The sequence below is a fragment of the Aristolochia californica genome, unplaced genomic scaffold (assembly GCF_029961685.1).
Source record: "Aristolochia californica isolate CCGP_79_NKW_82.1479 unplaced genomic scaffold, dmAriCali1.0.hap1 SCAF_2, whole genome shotgun sequence".
Taxonomy (NCBI): Eukaryota; Viridiplantae; Streptophyta; class Magnoliopsida; order Piperales; family Aristolochiaceae; genus Aristolochia; species Aristolochia californica.
Genome location: NW_027181881.1, coordinates 46747120 through 46772532, shown reverse-complemented (window position 1 = coordinate 46772532; position 25413 = coordinate 46747120). Strand labels below are relative to the sequence as shown.

The window sequence follows — 25413 nt, the reverse complement described above, 5'->3', positions numbered from 1 at the left end:
AAATCTTCTATCAATCCCCTCCAACTCTAGTCTCTTTGTACTTTGTAGAAGGTTATATCTATGGGCATTTGGAAAAACAGGTGAGATGCGTATTCCAGGGAGGAGAGATGATTGAAAAGGGGGGGGGGGGGGGGGGGGGAGAGGGAAATGACAATCACAGGTTTAGACATCCCAGAGGTGAAAAATGAACAAAAGAGGGCATTTGGAAAACAGGAGCTATAAATTGAACTAGCCACTAGAATAATTATCCAGAACACAGATCAAATGGTTACAATGCATACCATTACTCTTTGAATGACGAAAACAAATTTCAGTTTTCCAGTAACACAGTTGTACTCTTGAGGCAACTACCATGAGAGCATATGAAACAACTAAGCAGCCTCAGTAGGAGGCTTTGTCATGTTGTACAATAGATAACATATGGAACCCAAGAATATATAACCTTAACTAATAAACTGTGAGAATAGACAGTTTTATTTACATTACCTTTGGCAATTGCACGCCTGAGAATCTGATAAATCCAGCAGATACCCATGCCAAAAAGAACAATGTACCCACTAAAAGTTAACCAGTTGTGGACAATAAATAGACTCATTTTCAGCATCTTTGGTTCATGGGTTTCAACTTCCAAACAGTTTGTAACTTCTGATTTCTGTGATACGAGGTAGAAAGTATCTGCTGTCTGAGTTCAACATGAAAAAAAATATATAATTATGAATCTCCCATAGAATCTATGACAGGATACTTCTCAGAACAATCAGGAACAGAGCAACTCTGGCCAGGAAACCACAAATGGAACTCAGATGGCAAAAAGTTTACGACATTAATATAACTCTGTATTGCTATTTCTATTCAAAATTATGTTGATGAATTGGGTGCAATAACGGATTTAAGCATAAGGTTCATCAGTGGCTCTTACATAAATTTGGGAATCATGCTGCAACTCATAAGCCCTGAGCCTACTTATGCTTCTCAAAAGGCATCTGATCTGTTTTCTATGGTAAGCTCTAGCTCTAATAACTTGCAGCTGCATACACCTAGATCTCCCCTCCTCTTTTCCTGCATTCACTCACAATAAACCAGAAATGAGAAATCAAATTTGGAACTCAAAAGATCAACCGTTCAACATTAGAAATAAATAGAAAAATTAGTGAATAATAACACATGTGTCTCATGAACTAGTGGCAACACATCATCTTTAAAACGTGTAACAGAGATTTTAATTTCAGAAGTAATTAATTAGACATAATATTAACTATTAACATTTCATAACAAATTACAGGAAGGGTTTGGATACTTACGTTTTCACAGCTTCCCTACCATTTGAAGCAGCACAACAAGCAAATTGGTGAATTACATCAAAATTCCTGTCCTGCATTGCATGTTTTTCAAAGATAGCATCAGAGAGTACAACAGCTGATGCTCCTTGAACAATATATGTCCTTGTTGTATCTGTCGTACAGTAAATAAGAAACTCAGCAACTGGTATTCAAGTCAGCAATAGAAAGTAATTAAGAGAGCAATTTTCAATACCAAAGGAATTATTTAATTGCACTACCTAGTGTTATGCCTTGGGAAGCAACCATCGGAATATGAGAAAATGGTTTCTTGATTGCTGATATATACTGAGGACCGCCTAATGCTGAGATCGGGTATACCTATAAAAGAAAAACAGTTAAATAATAAATCAAATGCTGAAGTATCTTGCTAGGCATAAAGATAGATAATCTGGAGAAAGTAAACACTTTGCATGATATGCAAAAATATGTAATCAAAGTAAGGATTGAAGGCATCTGGACGTAAAAGGTGAGTAGACCAAAGTTGATGCAATCAAAATTGCTGGTGCAAAGAAATTATGAAACATATATCTTAGAATTTAAATTTAGAAATCAGCCCAAAACCAGGCAGCAGTTATTAGAACAAAAAGCATGCTAATAAATGAGGTAAAAAAAGGACAATTATTGTCACAAGAATTTCAGGCATGTCAAAGTATGAGAAGTTCCATTAAATCGCTTGGGAAATTTACACACAAGAGGATATAAATTAAGAAGCTTGGTTAATAAGTAATGGACCCATTTATTGCACCCTACATCCTTTTTTGGAAACTTCGATCATAGACCTGTTCCATGATGAAAGCTAGCAATTTTGTGACCACATGATCCATAAAATAGATTAACAATAAGAACAGCAGTCAGCACTTATGAATTTTTTTTACATAATCATGCACGAAATGGAGCCAGTTTGTTTTAATTGATACTAATGGTCAAGCAGTTTTAATTGCATAATTCCAGATCTTAAATAAAAAACAACAACAACCAATATGTTTGTCAAGCATTGTTATGCATACTAACTTCTTACTGGCAATGACAGGTAAAGAAAGGGAGATAACCTTGACTACTCTCGCACCCGCATTGTACACATTAAATACCTACATCATAGTTAAGAAAAATGACTTCATTGAGCCAAAGCAGGACTAAATGTTTCCATGCACAAATAGAGAACGTTAATTGGAGAAACAACCACCATATGTTATCACCATAAGAAAACATAAGATGAACAAGCTACTGGTGGACAACTCCACCGACTCTGCAATTCACATCCTCCGACCAACAGGCTTTGTCCTGATGCATTACATGGGCTACCCATGTAACAAATATCACCACATGGATTTAAATGACTTTCACATTGAGAGACAGTTTTACACTTAACTGCTTATCAATATTTGGAGTTATCTGAATGTCTGCCAGTGAGCCACATGTTTATTAGAAGAAGCAAATGAATCCAAAAACAATGTGAAAAAAAAAAATATATATATATATATATATATAGATTGGAAAATGCCTACTTCTGTCGGTGTCATGACTCCAGGGATGTAAAGAACATTGGTGCCTTGGACTTCATCCAATATTTCCTGCAAGATGAGAGTAAATTTGCCAAAGAAACCATAGTTAATTAGTAAAGTTGAAATAACAGTTTCCAGACAGAAGAACGAATTGTCCATATCTACAGGTAAGAGTTAGCAAACACCTTGACTGTCACTGGACTCATAAGAAACTTGGCTCCAGCTTTGATGGCATTTCTTGCATCCTTCACAGTTAAGACAGTCCCAGCCTGCAGGGTTAGATGACGTTTAGAATACTATCTACATCAGACTGCAGTTCAGCAATAGCTTAGATTATTGCAACACGCTTGCTTGAAGATCAAAATCAGTTCAACCATTGAAGAATGCTGACAAGAAGAAGTGTTCTCAACTTTTCATCAACAATATCTCCAAGCTTTTAATCCTTGGAAAGCTTCTAGTGTGCAATTTACATTTCCAACTTCAAGTGTGCCATTTAAATTTCCAACGTCTACAGGGCTATGGATTTTCTCATTTGACCATCCATCCAGTCTGCCCAAACCTGATGGTGCCGCTTTGCTGGCATTTAAATCATCTTGGAAATCCTCACTCACATCCAAATCAGATGACTCCCAAGTTATCTGTCAGTTGACCACAGATCATAGGCTTTTCTCCCCGGGCAAAATTTGAAGTGTGAAGAAGATAAATGGAAACTCGACCGAATTGGATAGCTACAAGGTGAGTTGAACATCATCCACGCTATCGTACGATGCAAATTTCTCATCAGGTTGCTTTTCTTTCTAATATTTACCTTCAAATCGTATAGTAGATTTAGTGGTAAACTTAATCCAAGTTAACTAACTATAGAAAACTGAAAATCAATAGATCCGGCAAATAATTATACCCCTATAATCGACGCCGGATGATCATGAGAAAGCTCTTGAATCACCTGAAGAGGAAGATGACAATCACATAAGTCTCTAGCACTAAATGCTGAACACTCACCTTGTCAATGGAATCAGTATACAACCTCAACCGCCCCAGGGGTGGACATCACAACCTCCAGCTACAACGTCAAAACAAATAAATTAATAAATACAGTTACTAATTAAAAAATCAAGATTAAAAAAAAAGTAAGCAAAGTGGATCTCCCACCCGCTCAGACGAACATGCAAGAGTTTTATCAAGAGCAAAACTTACAACAGAGATACCAGCTCCAAGTGCAACACGGGCGGCTTCCACTGCCAGCTTACCACTGTAAAAACTACTACAAATGTCAGTGACCAAACCAACAGGTTTCCCGCCAATATCTTACATTCTCAAACTAACAGTCGTATTCAGTTCCAAAAAACATATTATCTGCTTAAAATTAACAGTATAAACTACGAGTTTCAATAAATTAGAGAAAAAGCGAGAGAAGTGGGTCGGATTACCTTTGCGCGCGAAGACACGCAACGACCCCTGAGTTTTCAATTTCAGCGAGCGTTTTGGAGAGGGTAAAGGACGCCATGGGCTGACGGCAAGGGAGACTGCAAAAATGTAACTGCAGGGAATTTCGCAACAGAAGCGGAGATGAAAGAAGGCCCGTCGACGCCATTAAATTCGCCTCGTCGTCGTCAACAGTGAGACTACAGAGACTGAGAGGCTAATCCACACTCCACCGAGGAGACGATTTCAAACGCACTCTTTCACGGTTAATTACAGAGTGTGAATCAAATGCTAAATCCCTTACAAATGGTAAAATAGTCTCATTATCAAAATATCGACAAAGATAAAATAAGCTACTTAATTTTTTTATAAAATGAAACAAATAATAATCAAATTATATTTTATTTCATTTCTTTTTTTTTTCTAGGGGTTCCAATTGGTAATATGATCGAGACATAGATTGAACATAATTCAATGAGTGGTCAGATTAGTTCATAGTTTCATATACTACATGTGGTTACAAAAGTTCCTGGACTGTGCATCTCCTAATTATTGGACACACTATAAATAGCAGGCGGCTAAATTCATCTCGCCCGTCGCTTTATCAAACCAGATCCGTCTCAACCGGGAAACCCCTGTGCCCATTATGTTGGGCGGAAGTCGAGGATTAAAATGAAATCCACGAAAGGGACTGAGGTGAGAAATTATATACTCCGAATGTCCGACGCTGACTTGCCACCACTGCTCGGTGCCACCTACTCCCCGCGCCCTTTGGGACGCTCTAATTTCGAACAGTAAAGCAAAAACTGTCGATGTTGGCGATCACTTTCCACCGTAGTATTTAATTCAGCTTCTGTTGTGTTTTTTTTATTAAGACGAACCTTGTCATCTTTTCTTAACTTCCAATGCCATTTCTTCCTTTTGAGCGCTGTGGCCTTTTTGTTTCTTCGCTTCTAATGCGACAGCACGTGAAGGTCGTCCGTCTCTTCATCGCAAAGTAAGGTTTTTTTGCCTCTGTGGGTCAGTTCTCTAAGGTTTTTTTTGCCTCTGTGGGTCAGTTCTCTGTCTTGTTATAGTTTCTCATCTGCTTAGATTCACTGTGTTACTTCTTCCCTTCTTTGTTTTTTTTTTTTTTTTTTTTTTGAGGCTGTTGGGTTTCTAACTTGATGAATTCCTTCTCTTTTTTGGATAATTTGTCATTCTTTAAGTTAAAGTATGGCGGTTCTTCCAACCGTGCATCGTGTCTCTCCTAGCTTTACCTGGTTTTCGTATCTGTTCAACTGGAAAGCAAGACACTTTTTTGAATTTCGTTCGATAAATTTTATTTGGTGGATTTTGGCAGTCTAGTTTCTGTTGTTTTGATTCGTGTACAACTGATAAATGTGTCATATTCCATTTCCGCTGATGCGTTGCTTGTAGTTTTCTTGCCTGCTTTTGTCTTGTATTGTTTTATTCGATACTTCTTTTTCTTTTTCTTTTTTACCTTATCTCTCTTACAGATTCGTTTCAGTCGGTGGGATGTTGCATTGATTCTATGCCGAGTTAAATTCTTTTGATTCTGTTGGAATTAACCTTTTGAAATTTGAATGTGTTCACCCGTTTTACAGATTCTGTAAAACGCCATTGTCTACCCGTCTCACCATGTCAAGGAGAGTTTCTCTATGTCCCCTGTTCTATCATAGTCCTGGGTTCTTACTGGTGCTTTTTTTTTTTTTTTCCGTTGATGAAAACGTCATTCATCTCATATTTCGTCATTTACTTCTGGGTTTTTATTTTGTATTCTTATTTGCCTTTATTTTCTGTTTGGATTAGAACGACCTTTCTGAAAATTGCTTTCCTCTTTCTTATCACTAGTTTCTGTCTCGGAGGCTCCTGATTTTGGTACCCAGTTAATCATTTAGCAGAAAATATACTTCTGCCTACCTTGGGGATATCTGTACTTATAAGAGTTTTCTTCTTGCCGTAGCCTTTGCTTACCTTTCTACTTCAGCCATTAGTTGAAATAAGAAGGTAAATTTGATTATTTGTACTTAAAAATAGTGAGCATGCTTTTATGGGCAGGTCGGGTTATCTTAAATTTGAAGCACGAAACTTAAAACTCTTAAACTTTATATTGATGAGATGAAGTCAACAACATCCTCAGTGGTTAAGTTTTAGGTATTTTATTTTGCCTTGAATAGTTTAATTTTAATATGATAAAACTGTCTTACTCTTTTTAATGTGAGAAGTTCCAGGGGTACCAGTTCAAATGCTGAAACATATAATGTATACAATTTGTGGTGTTCACCATTCATTTAATTTCTATTCCATATGTTTATCTTCTTTTCGACAATTTGTGATGATAATTTGTGATCCATTATTTCTCTCTTGATGCTGTACTGAAAGGTTGGTGTTTTCAGTACTCTACTTTCTTTTCAAAGTATTTTTAGAGTTTGTTTTCTACTACTATTATGGTTATTGTTATTTTGTCACTACTTCTATATTTTTTCTTATTGATGACATTGTTTTGAATACTAGCCTGTTTTGTAAATCAGATGTAGAGTGAGCGGCGATACATGATTATATGTGGCCAATTACAGCTAGAGTTACAAAGAAATGCAACTGTTTATCTTAGTAATAGAATCCATATCATCTATCATCTTCTCTTTTGGACTGTTTTACTTTTTTAAGCTTATTAACTATGAAGTAACAGGTTTGGGTTCAATCATGATGCTATGACGAATGCCTGCCTATTATATTCTGACAAGTTATGTATTTATCATTTTCTGGAAAAAAATACCTCAATTGCAGGGTACCACCAATATTGTTATCAACTTTGTCTTGCCATTGGGAGGTTCTATGTGGAAGTTAGATTAATGTCCTGTGTTAAATTACTGCATCATTTCTTGTCTCTTTTACTGACTAATTTTCTCACCTAAAATGCTTTTTTTTTATTTAATGTTTGTCTATTTTGACAGCTTTTAAATGGATGGGTCAAGTTCAAGAGGGGTCCGTAGTTCAGAGAGAACCATACCAAATTATAGGCTGGGAAAGCGTCTTGGAATTGGATCATTTGGTAAAGTGAAACTAGCACAACATCTTTTGACGGGGCATAAAGTAGCCATTAAAATCCTCAATCGGCATATGTTAAATGAAGCAGAAGCAGAAAGAGGTATTACTAGAACTTGTCAAGAAACAGACGATAACAATCTGTTGCAATAAGAGTCTATGTATATGCATTTGCATGTCTTTGTATATTAATCTAATTGAAGAAGTATGTTTAATTTTGCAGTACAGAGGGAAATTAAAATACTTCGGTTATTTGTGCACCCTCACATTATTCGCCTTTATGAAGTAGTGGAGACCCATTCAAATATATATGTTGTCATGGAATACATGAATCGTGGGGAGTTGTTTGATTATATAACAGAAAAGAGTCGACTCAAGGAGGATGAGGCTCGGTTCTTCTTTCAGCAGGTTGTTGGAGTTTTCTGCTAGTATTGTCTTTTACTACTTCAAACCTACCTTTAATGTTTTTGTTAATTCAAACTTCTCAAAATTGCCTTAAATGGGGCAAAAATTTTCTTTTACTGTTAGTGCAGATTATTTCTGGCATGGAATTTTGCCATCACAATATGGTGGTTCATCGTGACCTCAAGCCTGAAAATCTTCTTCTGGATTCAAAAGGAAATGTAAAAATTGCGGACTTTGGTCTTGGCAATGTCATGCGTGATGGTCATTTTCTCAAGACCAGTTGCGGAAGCCCAAATTATGCTGCACCGGAGGTACATTTAATCCAGTTACTAGCTTACATCATGGAACCCTGTAATGAAGTATTTCCTTAAATTGTTGAATTTGGATCTGTGACTTGCAGGTTATTTCTGGTCAACTATATGCAGGCCCTGAAGTGGACATTTGGAGCTGTGGCGTCATCTTGTATGCTCTTCTTTGTGGAAGACTTCCTTTTGATGTGGATAATATACCTAGTCTGTACAAGAAAATTAAGGTCAGAGAACCTTCAATTTGTTGACATTCTAGTTCAAATTCTTTGTGGTGAAATGGCCTTCCTTGTCTACCAGAGTGGGATATACACGCTGCCTGGTTATCTGTCTCCTGGTGCAAGGGACTTGATTAGTCGGATCCTTGTTGTTGATCCTATAAAGCGAATAACAATTCCAATGATTCGTCAGCATCTATGGTTTCGGGAACATCTTCCACGCTACTTAGCTATGCCTGCAGTTGACGCAATGCATATGGTGAAAAAAGCAAGTGACTCCAGCGACATGCCTTCATTTTGTATGCAAATGAATTTGTTTTCATTTTCCTTTGTTAGGGATTACTGTTGTGTTGCAGTTTTGATTTGGTGAACAATTATTTGGAACTCTGCTAGTGAAACTTCTGGAACTTTGGAATCTGGATGGTCCCTAAGTCCAGGTTCTTTTTCAGCCATGGCTAGTTTTTGAGTGTTATGCTATCAGTTGTAGTAAAAAGCATCTATTGGCTTAGACTTGCCACTGTAATTAGGTATAGCTTTGGTGTATTGAATAGAAATGAGTGATAGTGTTTTTGTTGATTTTATTGAAACTCAAAAAGAAGGTTTGTCCATGAATCTCTTCATTATACAAATCAAGGCATCTCCCTTGTGCCTTTAAACTACCTTAAATAACAAATCAATTTAATCCAATCGCAGTTTACATTGTTATTGATAGATGTGCTAAATTTTGTGAAATATATGATGGAATAGTAAGTTGGGCTGCTTAATTGCTGATGATTTCATTGCATGTGTCTGTTCAAGCAGATTGATGAGGAAATTCTTCAAGTGGTGGTTGACATTGGTTTTGACCGTAGCCAGGTGATTGAGTGCCTTCAGAGTAAAATGCAGAATCAGGTGCTGCTCCATTTATTTTAACTTTATTGCCTATTTTCTTCAGTAATGTGCCAGTAAAGCCAATATCGTGGCATTTGCAGGCTACTGTAACTTATTATTTGCTGTGGGACAACCGTTTCCGTGCTTCTAGTGGCTTCCTTAGAGCTGAATTTGAAGATTCTTCTGTGAGTATCCAGTTGATTTGCTTCCTTCATATTTCAATGGCGAGATATGCTCCTTGGTCAAGTACCACCATTTGACGATCATGAATATCTGCAAATCTTATCACAAATCATACCCAATTGATAACTCCATCAGAGAACAATCTGTTGAACATTTGTCCACAATGTGTTCCGAATGATTTTATCTCTTCAATGACTGGTTCTTATCTGAAAATTTGATAATTGTATCATCTAAGTAGGAAATGTTAGTTTTCTCTACCGGAAGAAAATCGATCTGTCACCAGCCAGTTATTTCTGGGTAATCTTTTGTCTTCTACATGCAGCTAAATAACTTGACTCCAACCTTGACAAGCCATAGTTCAGAGAGGCATCGTTACGTTGATTATCAGGATATATGTTCAAGTTCAAACCTTCAAGCTGAAAAGAAATGGGCCCTTGGGCTTCAGGTTTTTATCTTGGTCTTTTATATTTTTTCAGACTTTTTTGTGTAATATTGCTTTTCCCAACTAAGTATTGGTATTTGATCATTTTTTTTTTTGGTTTCTTTTGCCAGTCTCAAGCTTCTCCTTGTGAGATAATGACTGAAGTCTTAAAAGCTCTGCAGAGTTTAAATGTATGCTGGAAGAAAATAGGACACTATACCATGAAATGCAAGTGGCTACCCCATTTACCTTGCTATAGTGCGAAGATTCCCCTTCATATGGGTCAAATACTGAAGGATGAAACCACTATCTTAGAGGATGGCAAGCCTTGTACGCTGTCAAATACTACTGTTCAATTTGAGATGCAGGTAAAAATGATTTACTTCTTGACTTGGTCTTGATAAACTCCTAATGAAACAAAAGAAAAACTTCTTAGGGGCTGTTTATCTAAGTCCCATTTGGATGGTGATATGTAGCTGACTTTAGAAACAACTCGGGGATACTAACTCAGCCTTGGATAATGTCCTGGGCATTCATCTTGCATGGTATAAGATATATTAGCTTAGTCAAATTGCTTTTCTCGGATTTTTTTATTTGATCCAAAAATTTGTTTAAAAGTATTATTACTCTAGAGGGGTTCACTGAACCTTTTCACTTGAAAAAAAAAAAAAAGTAGACTACTAGAACCACTCTTTGTTCAGCTGGTAGAATGTAGGTATCCAAAACTGTAAGTCATAGGTTCGACTCCTACAGAGTGTATAACCATCCAATCAGGCTTTCCTACTTGGGATTCATTCCCTGAGGCGAGGGGTTTGATTGAATCAACTATTTAATTTCATAGTCCATCAGTGGTCTTATTTCTGCTCTAGTAAAGAAAGGCATTCATACACCCCCATCTTCTTTTTAACAAGAAACTTGAGCCCCTGGATTAGAGAAAGCAAAAGCTCACCTTCTTACCCATTCTCATGGTCATCCTTTCAAGAAGAAGGCACCCTTGGTTAAGGGATCGACCGAACCAGTCCAACTGGGCAAGAAGGCAACCGTCCATTTGCCCTCATTTCACAGGTTGAGCGAAGCTTAGCGCAGCATTCAGCTAGGCCCTTCTTTTGCTGAGGCGACCTTCGCTTTTGGGGGTGACTGGAAAAATAATTTGAAAATAAAAATACACTTGCCACCATTAAACAATTAGTAAAGTTTTAAGATGAAGAAAACACATACACATTTCTGTCTTTGGTTTAAATGATTTCATTATTCAATCTAAAATACTTCACCGTCTCTGCAGTTGTAATTAAGGGATTTACCAGCTTAGCGACCACCTTTTTCTCATGAATTTTAATTATATGATATTTGATTTTCTGGGCCCACTAGACAAAAAAAGGTCTTTGATTTGAACTCCAATGGAATGGAAGATAAATTCAAGGGCATTCCTAGTTTGGATCTCTTGAAAACATCCTTTTGCTCATTTTAATGACATGTTTATAATCTTGTAAATTGTATAGGGAGAAGACTTGGATATTTGGAAATAATGCATGAGAAACCTTGTTAGTGTACTTAAGCATGAAAAGTTCATGTTACAGTCATGATGCTTTACTATGTTTTTTATTATTTAAACAGAACTCCATATAGACAAGTGTCTAATATGCATCTCACTAACAGCACGGACAATGTTACTATTTTAAAATGAAATTATGTCATATCTGAGTTAGATTGCTTGACTGTTTGGGATTTGGTCAAATTCTAGGTAATTCAGGTCAAGTGTGAGACATCGTGCTCAGACCGTAAACAGTTAAAGCCACATCTTATGATGAAATGGAGGTTTGGGCAAACTTGGGCACCCAAAGCAATGCTTGGATGGAACCTCCTTTCGATTAAGTGCATTTTTATTTCAAGTAGATGGTAAAAGTTTGGTCCCGTTCATATGTTGTTTTTAATGTATTTCAGCACCACCTTCACTAGACATATGGCTTCTAAACACAGCTGACCACGTGTTATAGTTCAACAATGATAGCAGAATGGGACCAAGCCTGTAGGACACCAACTTAACCTCTTAAGAAAAATATTTCTTGAGTTTTCTGATGATTTGTTCTTGAAACGGGCTCCTCTTTGTCACAATTCTGCAATTTTATATGCAATTTCAGGTTTTCCTCTTATAGTTCAGTTGCTATGGCTTTTTAAATGCTCATCATGTAGAGATTAGGGCCGTTCTGTTTTTTGGTTCTTTTGAGTAGTCTCTGTAGTCCTTATCAAATTTTTATGCTTAAATTACTCTGGCAGCTTTACAAGGCCGGGGATGAGAGTTATCTTCTTGATCTCCAGAGGCTACATGGATCACCGTTTCTCTTCCTGGAAATGTGTGCAGCATTGTTGGCTCTGCTTCTGTTCATTTGATGCGATTCTTGCATCTACGACTGTAATTTAATTTGATGCAGTTTGGCTCTCTATTGTACTGGAGATCAAAATCTGTTGTATATGGGCGATATGCTTCAACTCCACTTTTGGGTTTTGTAAAGAGGCATGGAATCACTAAGGTGATTCCGATGACACTGAACTCGAATCTCTTAGCTGGTTGTAAATACTGTAATGATAAGTATGAACAAAGGAAGCCAGAACCGCATTAGATGTCTCAAATTAATTTAACCCGCTCCACATTGAGGCAGCGTACAAGTAGCTTACATTGGAGCAGAAAACAAAAATTCCGCACAACAAAAGTTTTTTTTTTCCCACCACGGAGGCAGCAGACATTGAATCCTGCTCGGACTGAAATACTGCTATTTGATGCTGGGGGTTCCATTACTCCTTGTTCAAGATTTTAGGGACTTTGATGAAGGGCTCCTCAAAGCTTGGAATGGAAGCCAATATAGTCTCTCTGGATATGAAAAAAATGAGATTGTATTTGTCAATAAGTGAATCAACAATTCTTCTCATGGATATAGTCTCTCTGGATATGAAAAAAATGAGATTGTATTTGTCAATAAGTGAATCAACAATTCTTCTCATGGGAAGACAGACAATTAAGGTTATAAAAAATTCTCCCAGAGGAAATGGAACAACAATGTATCTCTCTCACCTGTTCTCAAACAGCTCAGGTGAGTCAGTTCGAAAATTTTCACCAACTTCAGTATCTGGACACAGACATGACGTTGCCAATCAGGAAAGTAGGACCTAAAATAGTTTTTAGATACCAATACAATAAAAAATTAAAATGATTTTAGTAACAACAACACAGAAGCAGAAGTTAGAAAAACTAAAGAAACATAAATTTTGTAAATATAAACTTTTACTAAAAAAGGAGTTCGCCTTCTGACACATATTGGCTGTAAATCTGGCAAGCCTTACCTCTAAGGATTTGACTAGAGACGTTAACTTAGATAAGAACCCTTTGTTTGGAAAATGAAAAAAAAATTATATAGAAGCAGTTAGTTGGAAAAAAAACTTCCGAAGTTGGCTAGTAATTTTTAGATGGGCCTTGGACCCAACTTCACATGGTATCAGAGTAGGTACTCATATGTGGGCCTATACCTAAATTATCCACTTGTAGAGCCACAAAAGAGGGCCTACACCTAAATTATCCACTTGTAGAACCACAAAAAAGGGCTTACACCTAAATTATCTACCTGTAGAGCCGCAAAAAGAGGGCCTACACCTAAATTATGCATTTGTAGAGTTACAAAAGAAGGTCTATAATGAGGGGGGAGGTTAAGGAATAGTCCCACATTGATTAGTGAGTACAAAAATCTTGAGTTTATTAGTTGGGAAAGAGGTTTCCTAAGTTGGCTAGTCATTTTGGGATGGGTTTTGGACCCAACTTCACAATTTTAATGAAGGAAATTGGAGGATGATATAGTTGTAAGTCATCAATAACTCTGTCTATTGGAACTAGAAAAGAGAAGGCTATTCATTTGGCAGTCTTTAGTGACGAGACTGGCATAGGGATACTGAGCACATAGCTTAACAGATAACTAAGTGAAAAAAAGAAGAAGCAGGGATGGTCACTCAGCCTTCCTTTAAACCACTGAAACAAGAATGCAATTAGTTACTCATACCAGTGGATATTAATCTCGTGTAGATACACTGAAAAAATAACAGGAGACATTTTTTGAAACTAAAAATGAAAGACACTTAAAGTACAAAAAATAAGGGAGAACCAGAACCAGTTGCCTAAAAGTTAATATAATGGTGGATGAACTAAAGAATGAAAGCTAACTATGACAATATCCAGAAGAGATGATACCGGCTCGAAGTGCAGGTTTAATGCTTTCAAGGTAAACAGCTTCCAGCTGCCCAAACCTGTAATAAGAGAAACATAATCAGTATGAAAAATGATGACTAAATGGTAAAGAGAGGGTCTTTGGTTCAATGGTCACATGGGGGGCTTGAAGTAGGAGGTCCACAAAGGGGGTGAGGGGTGTGCGATGTGCAAAATTAATAAAAAGTGTACAAAGAGGAAACCAAAATGAAATAAATAAAATGAAACTTGGGATCAATAACAAATTGCAAAAGAAATCTCTCAATGATATGGGGACAGGCAGAAGGTCACATGAGAATCATAAAAAATGAAGAGCAAAAAGTGCAGAACATCCTGCTAGTTTTCAGGTCTAATCATTGTCTAACCCATCAGAAGTGCATTCCTCACTTCTGGCAGATGTAACGGTGAGCAGCTGCATCTTCACATAATTTTCTTGAACATAGACAATTTTCCAAAGCACAATAGCTTTTCATCCTGAAGTGTACAGCAAAGATCAATTAGAGAAGAGGCCGTAATGTTTAAGGACTGGAGCACCATGTTCTATCGATTGGGTTCTATTTTTTTATGATTACCAACATAGTGAGTCTAACTATTATTATTGTTGAACCCCATATCCCCCTTGCTCTCTCTGTCTATGCAACAGAAGTGGGAATAACAAGCTGCCTGAAGTGTGCTTTTTTGAATTAGACCTGCAGTGTGTTTACTAGGTCAGGAAAGAAAAATTGAGACCAAATCCCTCAAACAGGGTTTTAAGTGGACGGAGTAGAGTGAGAGGCGAGCGTGTATTTAATAGTTTAATCTGATAGCAGGACTTGCAAAAAGGGATTCTGAGCTTAAATGATAAATGCTTCCTTCTGAGGTGAGTGATTTGGTGGCTGTCATAATCAAAGCAACAGAAGGCCAATTGCGCTGAAAATAAAGATCAAACCAGCATGGCAGTTACCAAGAAAAAAGGAATTTACTGATGGAGAAGGAATTCAGTCATACCTACCAATCAATTACTTGTCTAATTTTGGGAGCAATATCCTCAACCTGCAATTTCATAAAAAAAAAAAAAAAAACGATCTCAAGATACACAGGGAATGCAAAACTGTGAATGGAATAATATATAAAGGGCCATATGTGCCAGAATAGGACAATATATGCATGGACAACGGAACATGTTCATAAAAGTATATAAAAATTATTAAAACTCCAATTTGGTCATTACTACGAGTCACAAAAGAAATTTATGAAAATATACTCATAGGAGCTCACTCACAGAATTAAATAAAAATTCACCTCCTTTTAAAAATCAAATTCACCTTGTTTTAGAGGAGCTCAACAATGTAAAAGTCACTTTTATGGACCGTAAGAACATGGGCAACAAGTAGTCTCCAATCCATTGCTTTCTTTAACATAAAAATTGCTCATTTTATTCAATGTTTCTTCTAGTCTCCAATCCTCACAGATGCCACTGTTGTAAATCACGTATCTAAAAACACAATGTTTATGAAACCAGAGAACATAAAAAGTCTTTTGGCCATACTAAGGCTGCTTTATGAAAATTCCTCATCACATACCTCTTGTGGTGAAAGGGTGATACGAGCTGTTTCTGCCAAGAGAGGGACGTCGGGAGGTTCAAGCGCCGAGCGAACGGAGAATTGTCGCACATTAGAAAGACAGGAAGACGCGCGCCGCATTACAAGGAATGAGCAGAACTTCGGCGAAGTCACCACCAAAGACGCCTTCAGAAAGAAGCCGCTTACCATTATTCTAGACCAATGGCAACAGCTGAAATCAGCAGCTGCAGCGAAGATTGCAGACTGGAACCCGTAAAGAAAAGAGGAACCTTCGCTTCTCGGCAAAGCGATGGATTGCGTGGTAGAGGCAAGGCAGGATTCCCTTCTCCTTTTCTCCATCGACAATAAATTATGGATTTACCAAAATACCCTCCTCCTCTCTTTTCGGTGGTCGAATCCGGCGGTCACATTTTGAGTCCAAAACCTTTTGTTTCTTCTTCAGTCCAGATCCACGGCTCAGATTAGTTTACTTATGATGACAGGCGTTCCCGCGTTTTTTTTAACTCTTCTTATCTTAGAAGTCTTCCTCGACCTTTTTCGACCGAAAAAATCTGCCAACTGTCCTCCACGTGTCACGTTATTCGCATCGTCGTCGAGCCTACAAAGCAGGCAAAACGCAGGAAACGATCGTTTCGCAGGTATAAATACGCAAGGAAGAGATGAGATCGAGGAGCCAAGGTGCTATTAACAGTATTAGTCTTCTTTTGCTTGTGGTCTGCTCTCTGAACTCTCGGTTTGGGATTTGCGGAGAGGGTTTTGGAGTTAAGGAGATGGCGACGCTCGGAGGAGTTCGTGAGACTTCCGTGGAGAATAGTGTGGATATCGATCAGCTCGCTCGATTCGCCGTTGAAGAGCATAACAAGAAAGAGGTACACGTTTCATGTTCCTTTTCTGGAATTATAGATGGAGATATGTTGAAGACCTGATTTTTATTTGAATATGATGAGTTTGTATTGCAGATCAGGGATTCAAAAAATTGTGTGTTCTTTTTCTAGTTCTCATTTTATCGATTAGTATTGTTTTGTTTATACCTTCTCTCTCTCTCTTTACGGACTATCTTTTCCTTTAAATGTTTTTTGTCGTCGGTTCACATTAGCAAATTCTGTTGGATTGAATGGTTTCTTCCGTGCACAGAATGCTCTTCTTGAATTTGCTAGGGTGGCGAAGGCTAAAGAGCAACTAGTTGCCGGTACTCTCCACCACCTCACAGTTGAGGCAATTGATGCTGGCAAGAAGAAGCTTTACGAAGCTAAAGTTTTGGTCAAACCTTGGATGGACTTCAAGCAGTTGCAAGAGTTCAAGCCTGCTGGCGATAGCTCGGTCCCTGCTGATCTGGGGGCCAAGCAAGGTAACACTCTTTTATATACAAAATAACACTAGAATTCGCAAGCTTTTATTACAACAGTGAGCAGCTTTGTTAGTGCTCTCAAATCAATCAACTCTTGTGCCGTCATTAATTGATTTAGTCTAGATTTTGTATGAACATGTTTGGAAGATTGTAGATACGCTAGTGAGTGAATAGACCTCTCATGATAATTTGCAGCAAACCATGGGGGATAAGAATTTGCTGTGGCCAAGTAGGTCATCTTTGATTTTTTTTCTTTTTTTAATATTTTGTATGAACACGTTTGGAGGAATATAGATGACGCTAGTGAGTGAATAAAACTCTCATAATAATTTGCAGCAAACCATGGGGGATGAGAATTTGCTGTGGCCAAGCAGTCCATCTTAGATGGATTGAAGAAGAGATGATTGTCACATGAGGTTTCTTTCTGTGCATGCATACATGTGCACAATATTTGATTGAATGGGTTTCATGGGTTAGATTGGTCCCAGTTAGTTTGAATATTTGTTATGGCCTTCCCTTGCTGTAGCCTTATAAAAAGAAGAAGAAGAAGAAGATAAAAACAGCAAAATAATGATAATGTAGTGATATTAGCATGAGAGAGTTATCAATTTTTATGAATCAAAATTTTGTGCTTGGGTAGAAGTAAACATCTGCAAACTGCACCAATGATAACGAGTACTTTTTTATCATGTAAATTTAGAGGAGCATGGAGCTGGTTGGCGAACTGTGCCATCACATGATCCTGTGATCCATGATGCAGCTAACCATGCAATAAAGACGATCCAGCAGAGGTCCAACTCACTATTTCCCTATGAACTATTGGAGATCATTCATGCAAATGCACAGGTGGGTTTGTTCATATCCAAACTTCTGCTCATTTTCTCATAAAAAGAAATGGTGCCCAGCTTTCCTTGTGTCTTGACATTGATTGTTGTGTTGTGTTGTTGAGTCTTAGGTGATTGAAGACGCAGCCAAGTTTGATTTGGTACTCAAGGTGAGGAGAGGGAGGAAGGAGGAGAAGGTTAAGGTCGAAGTACATAAGAATTTGGAAGGGACTTTCCATTTGAATTCAATGAAGCTTGAATAGCTGGATCCCCAGGAGCCTAAATAAGCGTTCTTGCTACAGCGAGCTACTAGTTGTTCTCTTTGTTGGACCTTTTAAGTCTAGGATTTCTGTTTTATGTTCATCAGTTTTAAGCGTAGAGGGCCTATCAAAGCAACGCTCTTGGCCCTGAAATGCCCAGCAGGGGGTTTATTGCATCTTAAAAGTGCTTTGAACATCGATAATTCTTTAACTGTGTTGATGGCTCCAATTCCTTAAGCGTAAGTTGCTTTGATTTGGATTAAACAAAGTAGCTTAAGGGCATCACGGGTGACCCTTCATAAACAGGACATCGGACGGGAAGAAAGCGAAAAGCCGAAATGCTCTCTTCAGTTGCTTGTTTCTGCGCTCTTAGATTCTTAGCTTTCGGCCTGGGCTGTGCCGAGAGGGATGGGAATGGTGAAAGTACAGAATGTAAGATCTGTTGTCGTTAGTAGTATAGCAATATAGTATACAGAATTTGAAAAGGCTGAACAAGTCCATCCCCCAAAGGGACGGATTCTGTGTTGTGTTTTTCCCTAACATAGCCTACAATAATAACTAAACTAGCAACCTATACTGATTCAATGAATGGGGGGGGAGGGGGACTTACAACAAGAGGACCCTGATTATCCTTCCTCGTCATAATCCTCCTCATCTTCATCTAGTCTTCTATTGAGTTGAGCAAGCTGCACAGGATCAATGGCCATTTCCGACCAACCAGGATACTCCTCATGCTTTACCTCAGCTTTTGGGGAAGGAACCCCCTCATGCTTTACCTCGGTTTTTGAGGAAGGCCCAGCTGCTGCACCTGTTGTGTCCCCATTTTCATCTAAACCCACATTCAGATCAAAGTTTCGGATCAAGGCAGCAGAGCCACTACTAGTAACTATATTTTCCTTTGGCACTTTTCCCTCAGACCCATCATCTACCCTCTCAGATTTTGGGTGCTGCTTTTCCTGGTGTTGAGGAGAATTGTCAGGATCATCTTCACATTTTTCACACTGAGCATGATCCCTCTCAGCTTCATACTGAGCATGATCCCTCTCGGCTGCTCGCCCTCTTCCTCTTCCCCTCCCCCTGCCTCGCCCTCGTCCCCTTCCACTACTGCCATGGCCCAGCTCATGCTGCAACAACAGTGTCAAAACTTGTTTAGAGAGTCATCTTTAATTTCAATAGAAACACTGCAAATGGGATGTTCACGCCAATTTCCAGCATTGGAGTTTTCCACAAACAGACGATAGATAAATGCAAATTCACTAAACTCTTACAGTCCTGCTTCTCTTTAACTCTTCATCACTATCATCCTCCTCATCTGCAGCCTTCCTGTAGGTTTAAAAAGAGGATTTTATTATTCACACCGTTATCCAATGCACCAATTCCTGCGTATAAAAGATAAAATGTAGCCATCATTCCTGATGTGAGAGTCAACAGTAAGCAAACCTTCTCTTTAATGTAGACCTACTATCATCTCCAGCAGCATCAGAACCACCCAAATCAGGAACTTTGTTCACAGTTTCCCTCAGAAAATCAAAGACATTGAAGCTTTGAACACACTGCTTTCTGAAGTGAATATAGACAAAAAAAGTCAACCATAATCAACCTACTCAAGGTCTCATTTATTTGAAATTTGTAATGCGGGACAATAATATTTTTCACATGCTGTAGTAACAGAAATAGAAGGACACAAAATAGCAATTGCTCACTTACAGATGCAAAGCACTCACTGTCTTTGCTCCTCTCTGGAGGGTTACCTCATAGGTCCTATGCAATAAATCTTGAAGAAACAACTCTAGTGATTTAGCTGCAACAACACAAGGTAGCGAATTAAATAGTGCAGTATAGGAATAACATCGTTAAAAAAGATCAGATTTGACTAATTAAATAGATGCCATCTGCATTTAGAATTACTTTGCAGACCTAAAATAAGTAAGTTAAAACATTAGAAGATTTGCAACTACTCACAAACTAAAAGCGGCACAGCCATCGCAATCTTTCCAACGTCTTCATCTGCTTGCATAATCTTCTTAATCCTAGACTGCAAAAAGGACATGACATATGAGATCAGCATCAGATAGAATCAAGAGCAATGAGATCAAATAATTAAAAAATAAAAATATTATAATATAATATAGTAATTAGTAGACAGGCAAGAAATGTAGAAGGTCAACTCATAAGCTCAATAAAAAAGTAAAGTACATAGAAAACACCAAAAAGGGCAAATTAGGGAAATGCAACAACAACATCATGATAAAAAAACCACTCATCAACTCAATGTCATCAAATTTTGTTCAAACAGGAAAGTAAAAGAAGTCAGTTTACAAGAAAAGAACCCAACAACTCATTGTTTTAGCCATCAATATGACACAGAAGTTGGACCGCGTTCACTACTTTTCAGGATCTCTCTTTGTTAGTAGTTGACATGAATATTTTAATTCAAGCAGTACTAGCAAAATGCTCTCTCTCTCTCTCTTTTGGGATACAAGATGGTAGATCCTATAACAACTGCAGGGCAACCTCATATGAAAACAAGGCAACGTCACCGTCCAATGAGGAAAAAATAGAAAAATAAAATCTGGATTAGGTAAACGAACATAGTTTAATAAATAAATAGAGTAGGAATCTCTAATCGATATAAAAACAATACAACTCTCTTCACAAAAGCAACCAAACACTAAACCTAGCTTGAAGTACAGGGGAATGAACACCACTTATTCATTTTCAAACCCATAAAAAAACTCTGAATAAATATTGAAAACCTCCAACATGTAATCAACCATAGCAGGGACGAGCTTCTCCAGGTCACCAGCTACAATGTTGTTAACTAAATAATACATGCTCAATGGTCACACGGAGTGTTTCTTATTGTGACGCTCTGAATTCCAGCATTCCAAGTCTATCACCTATTGGATGGAGCTCTTAACGCAGTCTACAATAGACGAGGTCATTCATCCTATTCCAACTATATCGTGGTTGCACCCAAGTTGAACAGATTCCATTTCTTAGAAGTCAAGTTGCATTGAGTTACTAGTCCTATCCATTGCCCAAAACATAATCTGTACTCGATGCACCTAAGCCATGCACCTGTCACTTATTAGAGAAATAAATACTCCCACAAGATTTCAACATCAATCTTAAGAATAATTTGTTCCAGAAGAGCAGTATCAAGGTGGGTCTACAGAGAGCCAGAGTTTTAACTGACACATGGTATAACATGATCTCAAGATCAGCTATATGCCGTGATATCTAAATTGGATAGGCAAGGATTTTTTTAATAATTTAGTTTATGCTTTTCTAAGGTCGCCCACTCCACACTTCCAAGTGAAATATAATATTGTAGCAAACTTGCTTTTTTTCTATGCTAGGCAGACGGTGGACTTAATAGGTCATGCCCTGCTTTAATTTTTTTTTTAAAAAAAGAGTTGTTTAGGGAGGTTTAAAGTGTTTTCTTATTCTTATTTTTTTGAGAAAGGTTTTCTTATTCTTATATCTGTTATCAATATTAAGTGTCATTCAAAGAGATTCATAACTAATTTCCTTCCACAGATATTCCATATATAAAGAATATCTGTATAGGTAATAGGAATATAACATGCACCAGAAGATCTGAAGCATATCAACCACAATGGCAGCCAATAGAAAGGTCTATATCAGCTGGTAAGTACTATACTAACCTCCTAAGAGCCCTTAACACTATCAGCAATAGGGTTAATCATGCTATTCAGAGCAAATTTTATTTTCAATATTTGTTATGTCTCAAACTAACTTACTAAGATTCAACCCCATGCTGAATACCAATATTCGGGACACACATACACACACACACACAAACACACACACACTCACACACAAATTACATGTTCACATAGATATAGTAGAAAAAAAGGGGTATGTGGAAGAAAGAGAAAATATTTACTTGAATTAATAAAACATATGAAATCACGTATTAAATAGTAGTGAGGTACATCTCCTTTCAGACTTCTCCAAAATCAATGATCTAAAAGAAGGTTTAGCATAGGAACATGAAGAATCCTAAGCAAATTCAGCAATCTAGTATTCACATTTTGTCAAATGAACTATCAACTAAATGCAAATGTCCTCAAAATGCATTGCAACCTTCAATAAATGCAACACTCCCAAACAATATCTTGTTGCAATTTAGGGCATGCTTAAGCAATCTTTTAAAGATACCTAATGCATAACAAGAGAAATTCTTCAAAGTACAGTATGAAGACGTGAAAGTAGATCCATCTTGTGTTAAAAAACAGTAACCTCACCTCCTCGGAAGTGGTTAGTGTTTTGGCATTGAAATTCACAGAGTTTTATAAAGGAAAAAGGTAATTGCATCATAAGGAAAAATCAAATGACTGTAGCAACGTAAAGGTAAAACTAACTAATTTTTGTCCTTCTGGTTTCACTTAAAGGATCACTCCCCCTCTCATCTTGTGTGAAGTACACCCAAGGCATATAAGAGTAACATATTCCAGCAAACATTTCCACTAGCTCAACTCAATAAGTGACAAACTCCTCCACAGCACACCAAAAGCAGATGCTTTTAAAGGTCATGGGGCAAATTCAAAAGCTAAGTATTATTCCAAAAGCAACTAGGAGTCCAGTCTGCAGAAAATTAAGGTGGAATAGATGTCATAGCGAAATAAAATCAGTAGAAATCAAATGAGAACACTATATTGAACCACTAGCAAGTTTAACGCTCTTAAGTGGCTCTAAGTTACTTAAAAAAGCCACAAGTGGCTAGAGTGGCAATTCATCATCATACGAGGAATAGTTGACTAACACTAACCAAAAAAACATTATTTTCTGTCTCACCTACATAAATTTAAAAGAGATATCTTTCAAAAATTGTTAATTCCGTCTAATCGTCTAAAAATACACATAAATGAGATTAAATCCACTACCAATCACAGCAACAGAGCACAAACAAAACATAGAAACTATAAAGTTATCCGGTTCTCCAAAATCACTCCGGAAAAACCATACCCTAAAGTCTCCTGATTCCGATTAAAACCCTAATTTCACGCCACCAACTAACCTCTCAAAATCCTAAACCAAATAAAGTCAGAAAAAAAAAACTAGTGCCAAAAACTAATGGTCTGACATCAAATATCACCAAAAATCCATCAAGGCGAATCAAAGAGAAGCATCAGCGTAACAGTAAAAAGAAAAAGAAAAAGAAAGAAAAGGGGGTAAACAAGACCCATAATCAATATAAAAAAGTGCTGAAAAAAACAAAAAAATAGTGCCGAAAACTAATGATCTGACATCAAATATCACCAAAAATCCATCAAGGCGCATCAAAGAGAAGCACCAGCATAACAGTAAAAAAAACAAAAAACGGATAAACAAGCCCATAATCAATATACAAAAGTGCTGAAAGAAAAACTTACAGCCGGAAAACGGGTGTCGAGCTTCTTCCTCATGTTTTCAGATTTCACTCATCGAAGTCACAAAAATGTCCATCAAATCACGATCTATTTAGCTCCACTGACTCCCCTCGAAATACCGAGTTTAGATCGAAAGTCGCAGACGACGAACAATCGCAGAGCAATCCAACGACGCAGCGAACTTAGCAGCGGAACAATTTTCCAAAAAAAAAAAAAAAAAAAAATCTCCGCTCCTCACCGCGGGCTTCGATGAAACCGCAAAAAACGGGGAAAGAGGGGTTTAGGTTTGTTCGTTTACTTTCTGGCAACTCGCGAGCGTCTGTTGCGTTCTCCGATTCAGCCAAGAGTTTTCTTTCAATACAGTTATTTTTTTAAATGACCGATACCTTTTTGTGGGCCCCATAATCTTCACCCCCGATTGTCCTCCTGCGTGATCCAACGGTTCTGCCAAAAGTCGTAAGCCAACTTTTCTGTCGCGCGTGTGAGCCGCGCAGTATTGTTACACGACATCAGAGCATCAATGTCAGAAAATCTGTGCGGCCGATTCCAGCCGTTCATCTTATGGACCCAAATAAGTAGATAGAACGGACGGCTCAACTGTGCCGTGAGCCGTGGTGGCAGGGTGGCAAGGATGAAAACGACCTTGGTCCTAACCAAGGTCGTATACTTGGGCTACCGAGTTTCTTAATCGGATAGAGCAAATGCGGGGCTCGCAACTCGCAAGTATGGAGTCACACTCAGTTGGGTTTGAGAATGGTCGAGTTTGAACTGTTGTCTTGATCCGATTCGTCCATTTCTGAATCCAAGTCTGAATTATTTTCCTTTTATTTAAAAATTACATTATAACCTACTAATAATTTTTAATAAGATTTCTTAAATATTTTAAAAAAATTTATTGATTTCATATTAAATATTTCTTAAAATTCTACAATCCAGAGAAAAAGCTAATCTTTTCCTCGCCCACATTTCCAGAAAAGGCGCTAACAGAACATTCCTGATACCTGACTTCTAGAAAATATCAGGTGCGAATTCGCTTGTACAACGTAGCAGGGAGCCTTGGGGTGGGGACAGCACGAAGTGGGGTCCTCATGAAGGTAACCATTCCCGGGCTCTCCATCATGTCCACGTCATCAGGTTTCACGCCCTGGGGAAGGGCCCACTCAAAATGGTGTAGTAGATGTCCCAGCATAGACTGGACCAGGTTGATCGCAAGTTGGGCTCCTGGACAGACCCGCCGCCCGGCTCCGAACGGCAGCACCCGGAAATCGTGGCCCTTGATGTCGATGTCCTCTTCCAAGAACCTCTCCGGCCGGAACACCAGAGGCTCTTTCCAGACCGTCGGATCGCGGCCTATGGCCCACACGTTCACGTGCACGATGGAGCCCTTCGGGATATCATAGCCGCCGATCTGGACGTCGGCGGTGGCTTTGTGCGGCAGCATGAGGGGCGTCGACGGGTGAAGACGGAGGGACTCCTTGGTGACGCTTCGGAGGTACGGCAAGTTCGGGACGTCCAACTCGGTCATGACTCGTTCCTTTCCCACGACCCGGTCCAGTTCTTGTTGGATTTTCTTCTGAACTCTGGGGTTCCTGACGATCTCTGCCATCGCCCACTCGACCGCAATCACCGTCGTGTCCAGTCCCGCCGTGAACATATCCTGCATAGTACCAAAAGAGTTTCGTTCATCGTTTTCACCATTCTTTCTGCTACTGGGTTTATGTACACGAAGGGAGACCGAGGAGTACCGAGGTGACTCACCCAGAGGAGACTGATGACGGTGTCGTCGCTGAGTTCGTACTTGTCCTGCATGGTCAATAGCGCGTCGAGGAAATGGTGATAGGTGGAGTTGGTCTTGAGACGGAGGTGGGTGTGCTCGTTCATGATGGCGAGGGTGAGGCGGTTCCTACGAGCTTCACGGTCGTCGATAATAGCGGCCTCGACGTTGGTCGCGGCGAACAATCGGAGCCAAGGAACGTACTCGGCGGCCATCAGCATGGCTCCTAGCTTGATTCCTTCGTTCATGAAAGACTTTAATTCGGCTCCTTGTTCACACATCT

General features: G+C 38.5%; 6 protein-coding genes across 16 annotated transcripts in view; 2 read left to right on the top strand and 4 right to left on the bottom strand.

Moving 5' to 3' along the window:
* Positions 1–243: 243 nt before the first annotated feature.
* LOC137956516 (uncharacterized) lies at positions 244–4551 on the bottom strand. Of its 3 annotated transcripts, none has more exons than XM_068804042.1 (11): positions 4273–4551; positions 4040–4094; positions 3870–3905; positions 3744–3788; positions 3028–3111; positions 2846–2911; positions 2390–2428; positions 1559–1658; positions 1302–1452; positions 920–1059; positions 244–682 (listed from the first exon to the last, which is right to left on the bottom strand). In XM_068804042.1, the coding sequence occupies exons 1-10, from the start codon at positions 4434–4436 to the stop codon at positions 1038–1040; spliced, it is 762 nt and encodes a 253-aa protein (XP_068660143.1). In that variant the 5' UTR covers positions 4437–4551; the 3' UTR covers positions 244–682; positions 920–1037. The 3 variants fall into 3 exon arrangements, with proteins under 3 accessions (XP_068660143.1, XP_068660144.1, XP_068660145.1); XM_068804043.1 differs by having other exon boundaries at positions 244–678; XM_068804044.1 differs by lacking the exon at positions 2390–2428.
* A 407-nt stretch (positions 4552–4958) lies between these two features.
* Positions 4959–12354, top strand: LOC137957201 (SNF1-related protein kinase catalytic subunit alpha KIN10-like). Of its 7 annotated transcripts, none has more exons than XM_068804940.1 (13): positions 4959–5101; positions 6122–6277; positions 7225–7418; positions 7539–7723; positions 7849–8031; positions 8121–8252; positions 8326–8511; positions 9045–9134; positions 9215–9298; positions 9619–9741; positions 9849–10085; positions 11459–11613; positions 11992–12354. In XM_068804940.1, the coding sequence occupies exons 3-13, from the start codon at positions 7232–7234 to the stop codon at positions 12134–12136; spliced, it is 1707 nt and encodes a 568-aa protein (XP_068661041.1). In that variant the 5' UTR covers positions 4959–5101; positions 6122–6277; positions 7225–7231; the 3' UTR covers positions 12137–12354. The 7 variants fall into 7 exon arrangements, with proteins under 7 accessions (XP_068661041.1, XP_068661042.1, XP_068661043.1 ...); XM_068804941.1 differs by lacking the exon at positions 4959–5101 and adding an exon at positions 5120–5264; XM_068804942.1 differs by lacking the exons at positions 4959–5101; positions 6122–6277 and adding an exon at positions 5120–5264.
* LOC137957204 (glutamyl-tRNA(Gln) amidotransferase subunit C, chloroplastic/mitochondrial) lies at positions 12318–15817 on the bottom strand. The gene is made up of 5 exons (XM_068804948.1): positions 15526–15817; positions 14955–14995; positions 13949–14004; positions 12785–12839; positions 12318–12583 (listed from the first exon to the last, which is right to left on the bottom strand). Exons 1-5 carry the CDS (start codon positions 15712–15714, stop codon positions 12508–12510), a joined length of 417 nt encoding a protein of 138 aa, XP_068661049.1. The 5' UTR covers positions 15715–15817; the 3' UTR covers positions 12318–12507.
* A 412-nt stretch (positions 15818–16229) lies between these two features.
* Positions 16230–18234, top strand: LOC137957202 (cysteine proteinase inhibitor 12-like). Its single transcript, XM_068804947.1, has 4 exons — positions 16230–16394; positions 16660–16873; positions 17574–17719; positions 17829–18234. The coding sequence occupies exons 1-4, from the start codon at positions 16296–16298 to the stop codon at positions 17958–17960; spliced, it is 591 nt and encodes a 196-aa protein (XP_068661048.1). The 5' UTR covers positions 16230–16295; the 3' UTR covers positions 17961–18234.
* Positions 18235–18317: 83 nt separating this feature from the next.
* On the bottom strand, positions 18318–23683 carry LOC137956599 (uncharacterized). Of its 3 annotated transcripts, none has more exons than XM_068804147.1 (6): positions 23360–23683; positions 19920–19992; positions 19665–19758; positions 19398–19517; positions 19220–19280; positions 18318–19081 (listed from the first exon to the last, which is right to left on the bottom strand). In XM_068804147.1, the coding sequence occupies exons 1-6, from the start codon at positions 23390–23392 to the stop codon at positions 18584–18586; spliced, it is 879 nt and encodes a 292-aa protein (XP_068660248.1). In that variant the 5' UTR covers positions 23393–23683; the 3' UTR covers positions 18318–18583. The 3 variants fall into 3 exon arrangements, with proteins under 3 accessions (XP_068660248.1, XP_068660249.1, XP_068660250.1); XM_068804148.1 differs by having other exon boundaries at positions 19226–19280; XM_068804149.1 differs by lacking the exon at positions 23360–23683 and adding an exon at positions 22349–22565.
* Positions 23684–24263: 580 nt separating this feature from the next.
* Positions 24264–25413, bottom strand: part of LOC137955993 (p-coumarate 3-hydroxylase-like) — a 1868-nt gene continuing 718 nt past the window's right edge. The window contains exons 2-3 of the mRNA XM_068803265.1: positions 25115–25413; positions 24264–25013 (exon numbers count right to left, since the gene is read on the bottom strand). The exon at positions 25115–25413 is cut by the window's right edge and continues 105 nt beyond it. Coding sequence (XP_068659366.1) covers positions 24375–25013; positions 25115–25413 — 938 coding nt within the window. The 3' untranslated portion in view covers positions 24264–24374. The remainder of the gene's footprint in view (positions 25014–25114) is intronic.

Excerpts from the sequence above, each read along its gene's own strand:
- LOC137956516 (XM_068804042.1), bottom strand. The coding sequence starts at position 4,436 with ATGGCGTCGACGGGCCTTCTTTCATCTCCGCTTCTGTTGCGAAATTCC. Across the intron at positions 1,659-2,389 it reads CGGGTGCGAGAGTAGTCAAG|GTATACCCGATCTCAGCATT; the intron begins GTTATCTCCCTT and ends TTTCTTTTATAG. Across the intron at positions 1,453-1,558 it reads TTCCCAAGGCATAACACTAG|ATACAACAAGGACATATATT; the intron begins GTAGTGCAATTA and ends ACTGTACGACAG.
- LOC137957201 (XM_068804940.1), top strand. The coding sequence starts at position 7,232 with ATGGATGGGTCAAGTTCAAGAGGGGTCCGTAGTTCAGAGAGAACCATA. Across the intron at positions 9,742-9,848 it reads AATGGGCCCTTGGGCTTCAG|TCTCAAGCTTCTCCTTGTGA; the intron begins GTTTTTATCTTG and ends TTCTTTTGCCAG. Across the intron at positions 10,086-11,458 it reads CTGTTCAATTTGAGATGCAG|GTAATTCAGGTCAAGTGTGA; the intron begins GTAAAAATGATT and ends GTCAAATTCTAG.
- LOC137957204 (XM_068804948.1), bottom strand. The coding sequence starts at position 15,714 with ATGGTAAGCGGCTTCTTTCTGAAGGCGTCTTTGGTGGTGACTTCGCCG. Across the intron at positions 14,005-14,954 it reads ATTAGACAAGTAATTGATTG|GTTTGGGCAGCTGGAAGCTG; the intron begins GTAGGTATGACT and ends CTCTTATTACAG. Across the intron at positions 12,840-13,948 it reads TAAACCTGCACTTCGAGCCG|ATACTGAAGTTGGTGAAAAT; the intron begins GTATCATCTCTT and ends GTCTGTGTCCAG.
- LOC137957202 (XM_068804947.1), top strand. The coding sequence starts at position 16,296 with ATGGCGACGCTCGGAGGAGTTCGTGAGACTTCCGTGGAGAATAGTGTG. Across the intron at positions 16,395-16,659 it reads AAGAGCATAACAAGAAAGAG|AATGCTCTTCTTGAATTTGC; the intron begins GTACACGTTTCA and ends TTCCGTGCACAG. Across the intron at positions 16,874-17,573 it reads TGATCTGGGGGCCAAGCAAG|AGGAGCATGGAGCTGGTTGG; the intron begins GTAACACTCTTT and ends ATGTAAATTTAG.
- LOC137956599 (XM_068804147.1), bottom strand. The coding sequence starts at position 23,392 with ATGAGGAAGAAGCTCGACACCCGTTTTCCGGCT. Across the intron at positions 19,993-23,359 it reads TCGACACCCGTTTTCCGGCT|TCTAGGATTAAGAAGATTAT; the intron begins GTAAGTTTTTCT and ends TCCTTTTTGCAG. Across the intron at positions 19,759-19,919 it reads GGCTGTGCCGCTTTTAGTTT|CTAAATCACTAGAGTTGTTT; the intron begins GTGAGTAGTTGC and ends GTGTTGTTGCAG.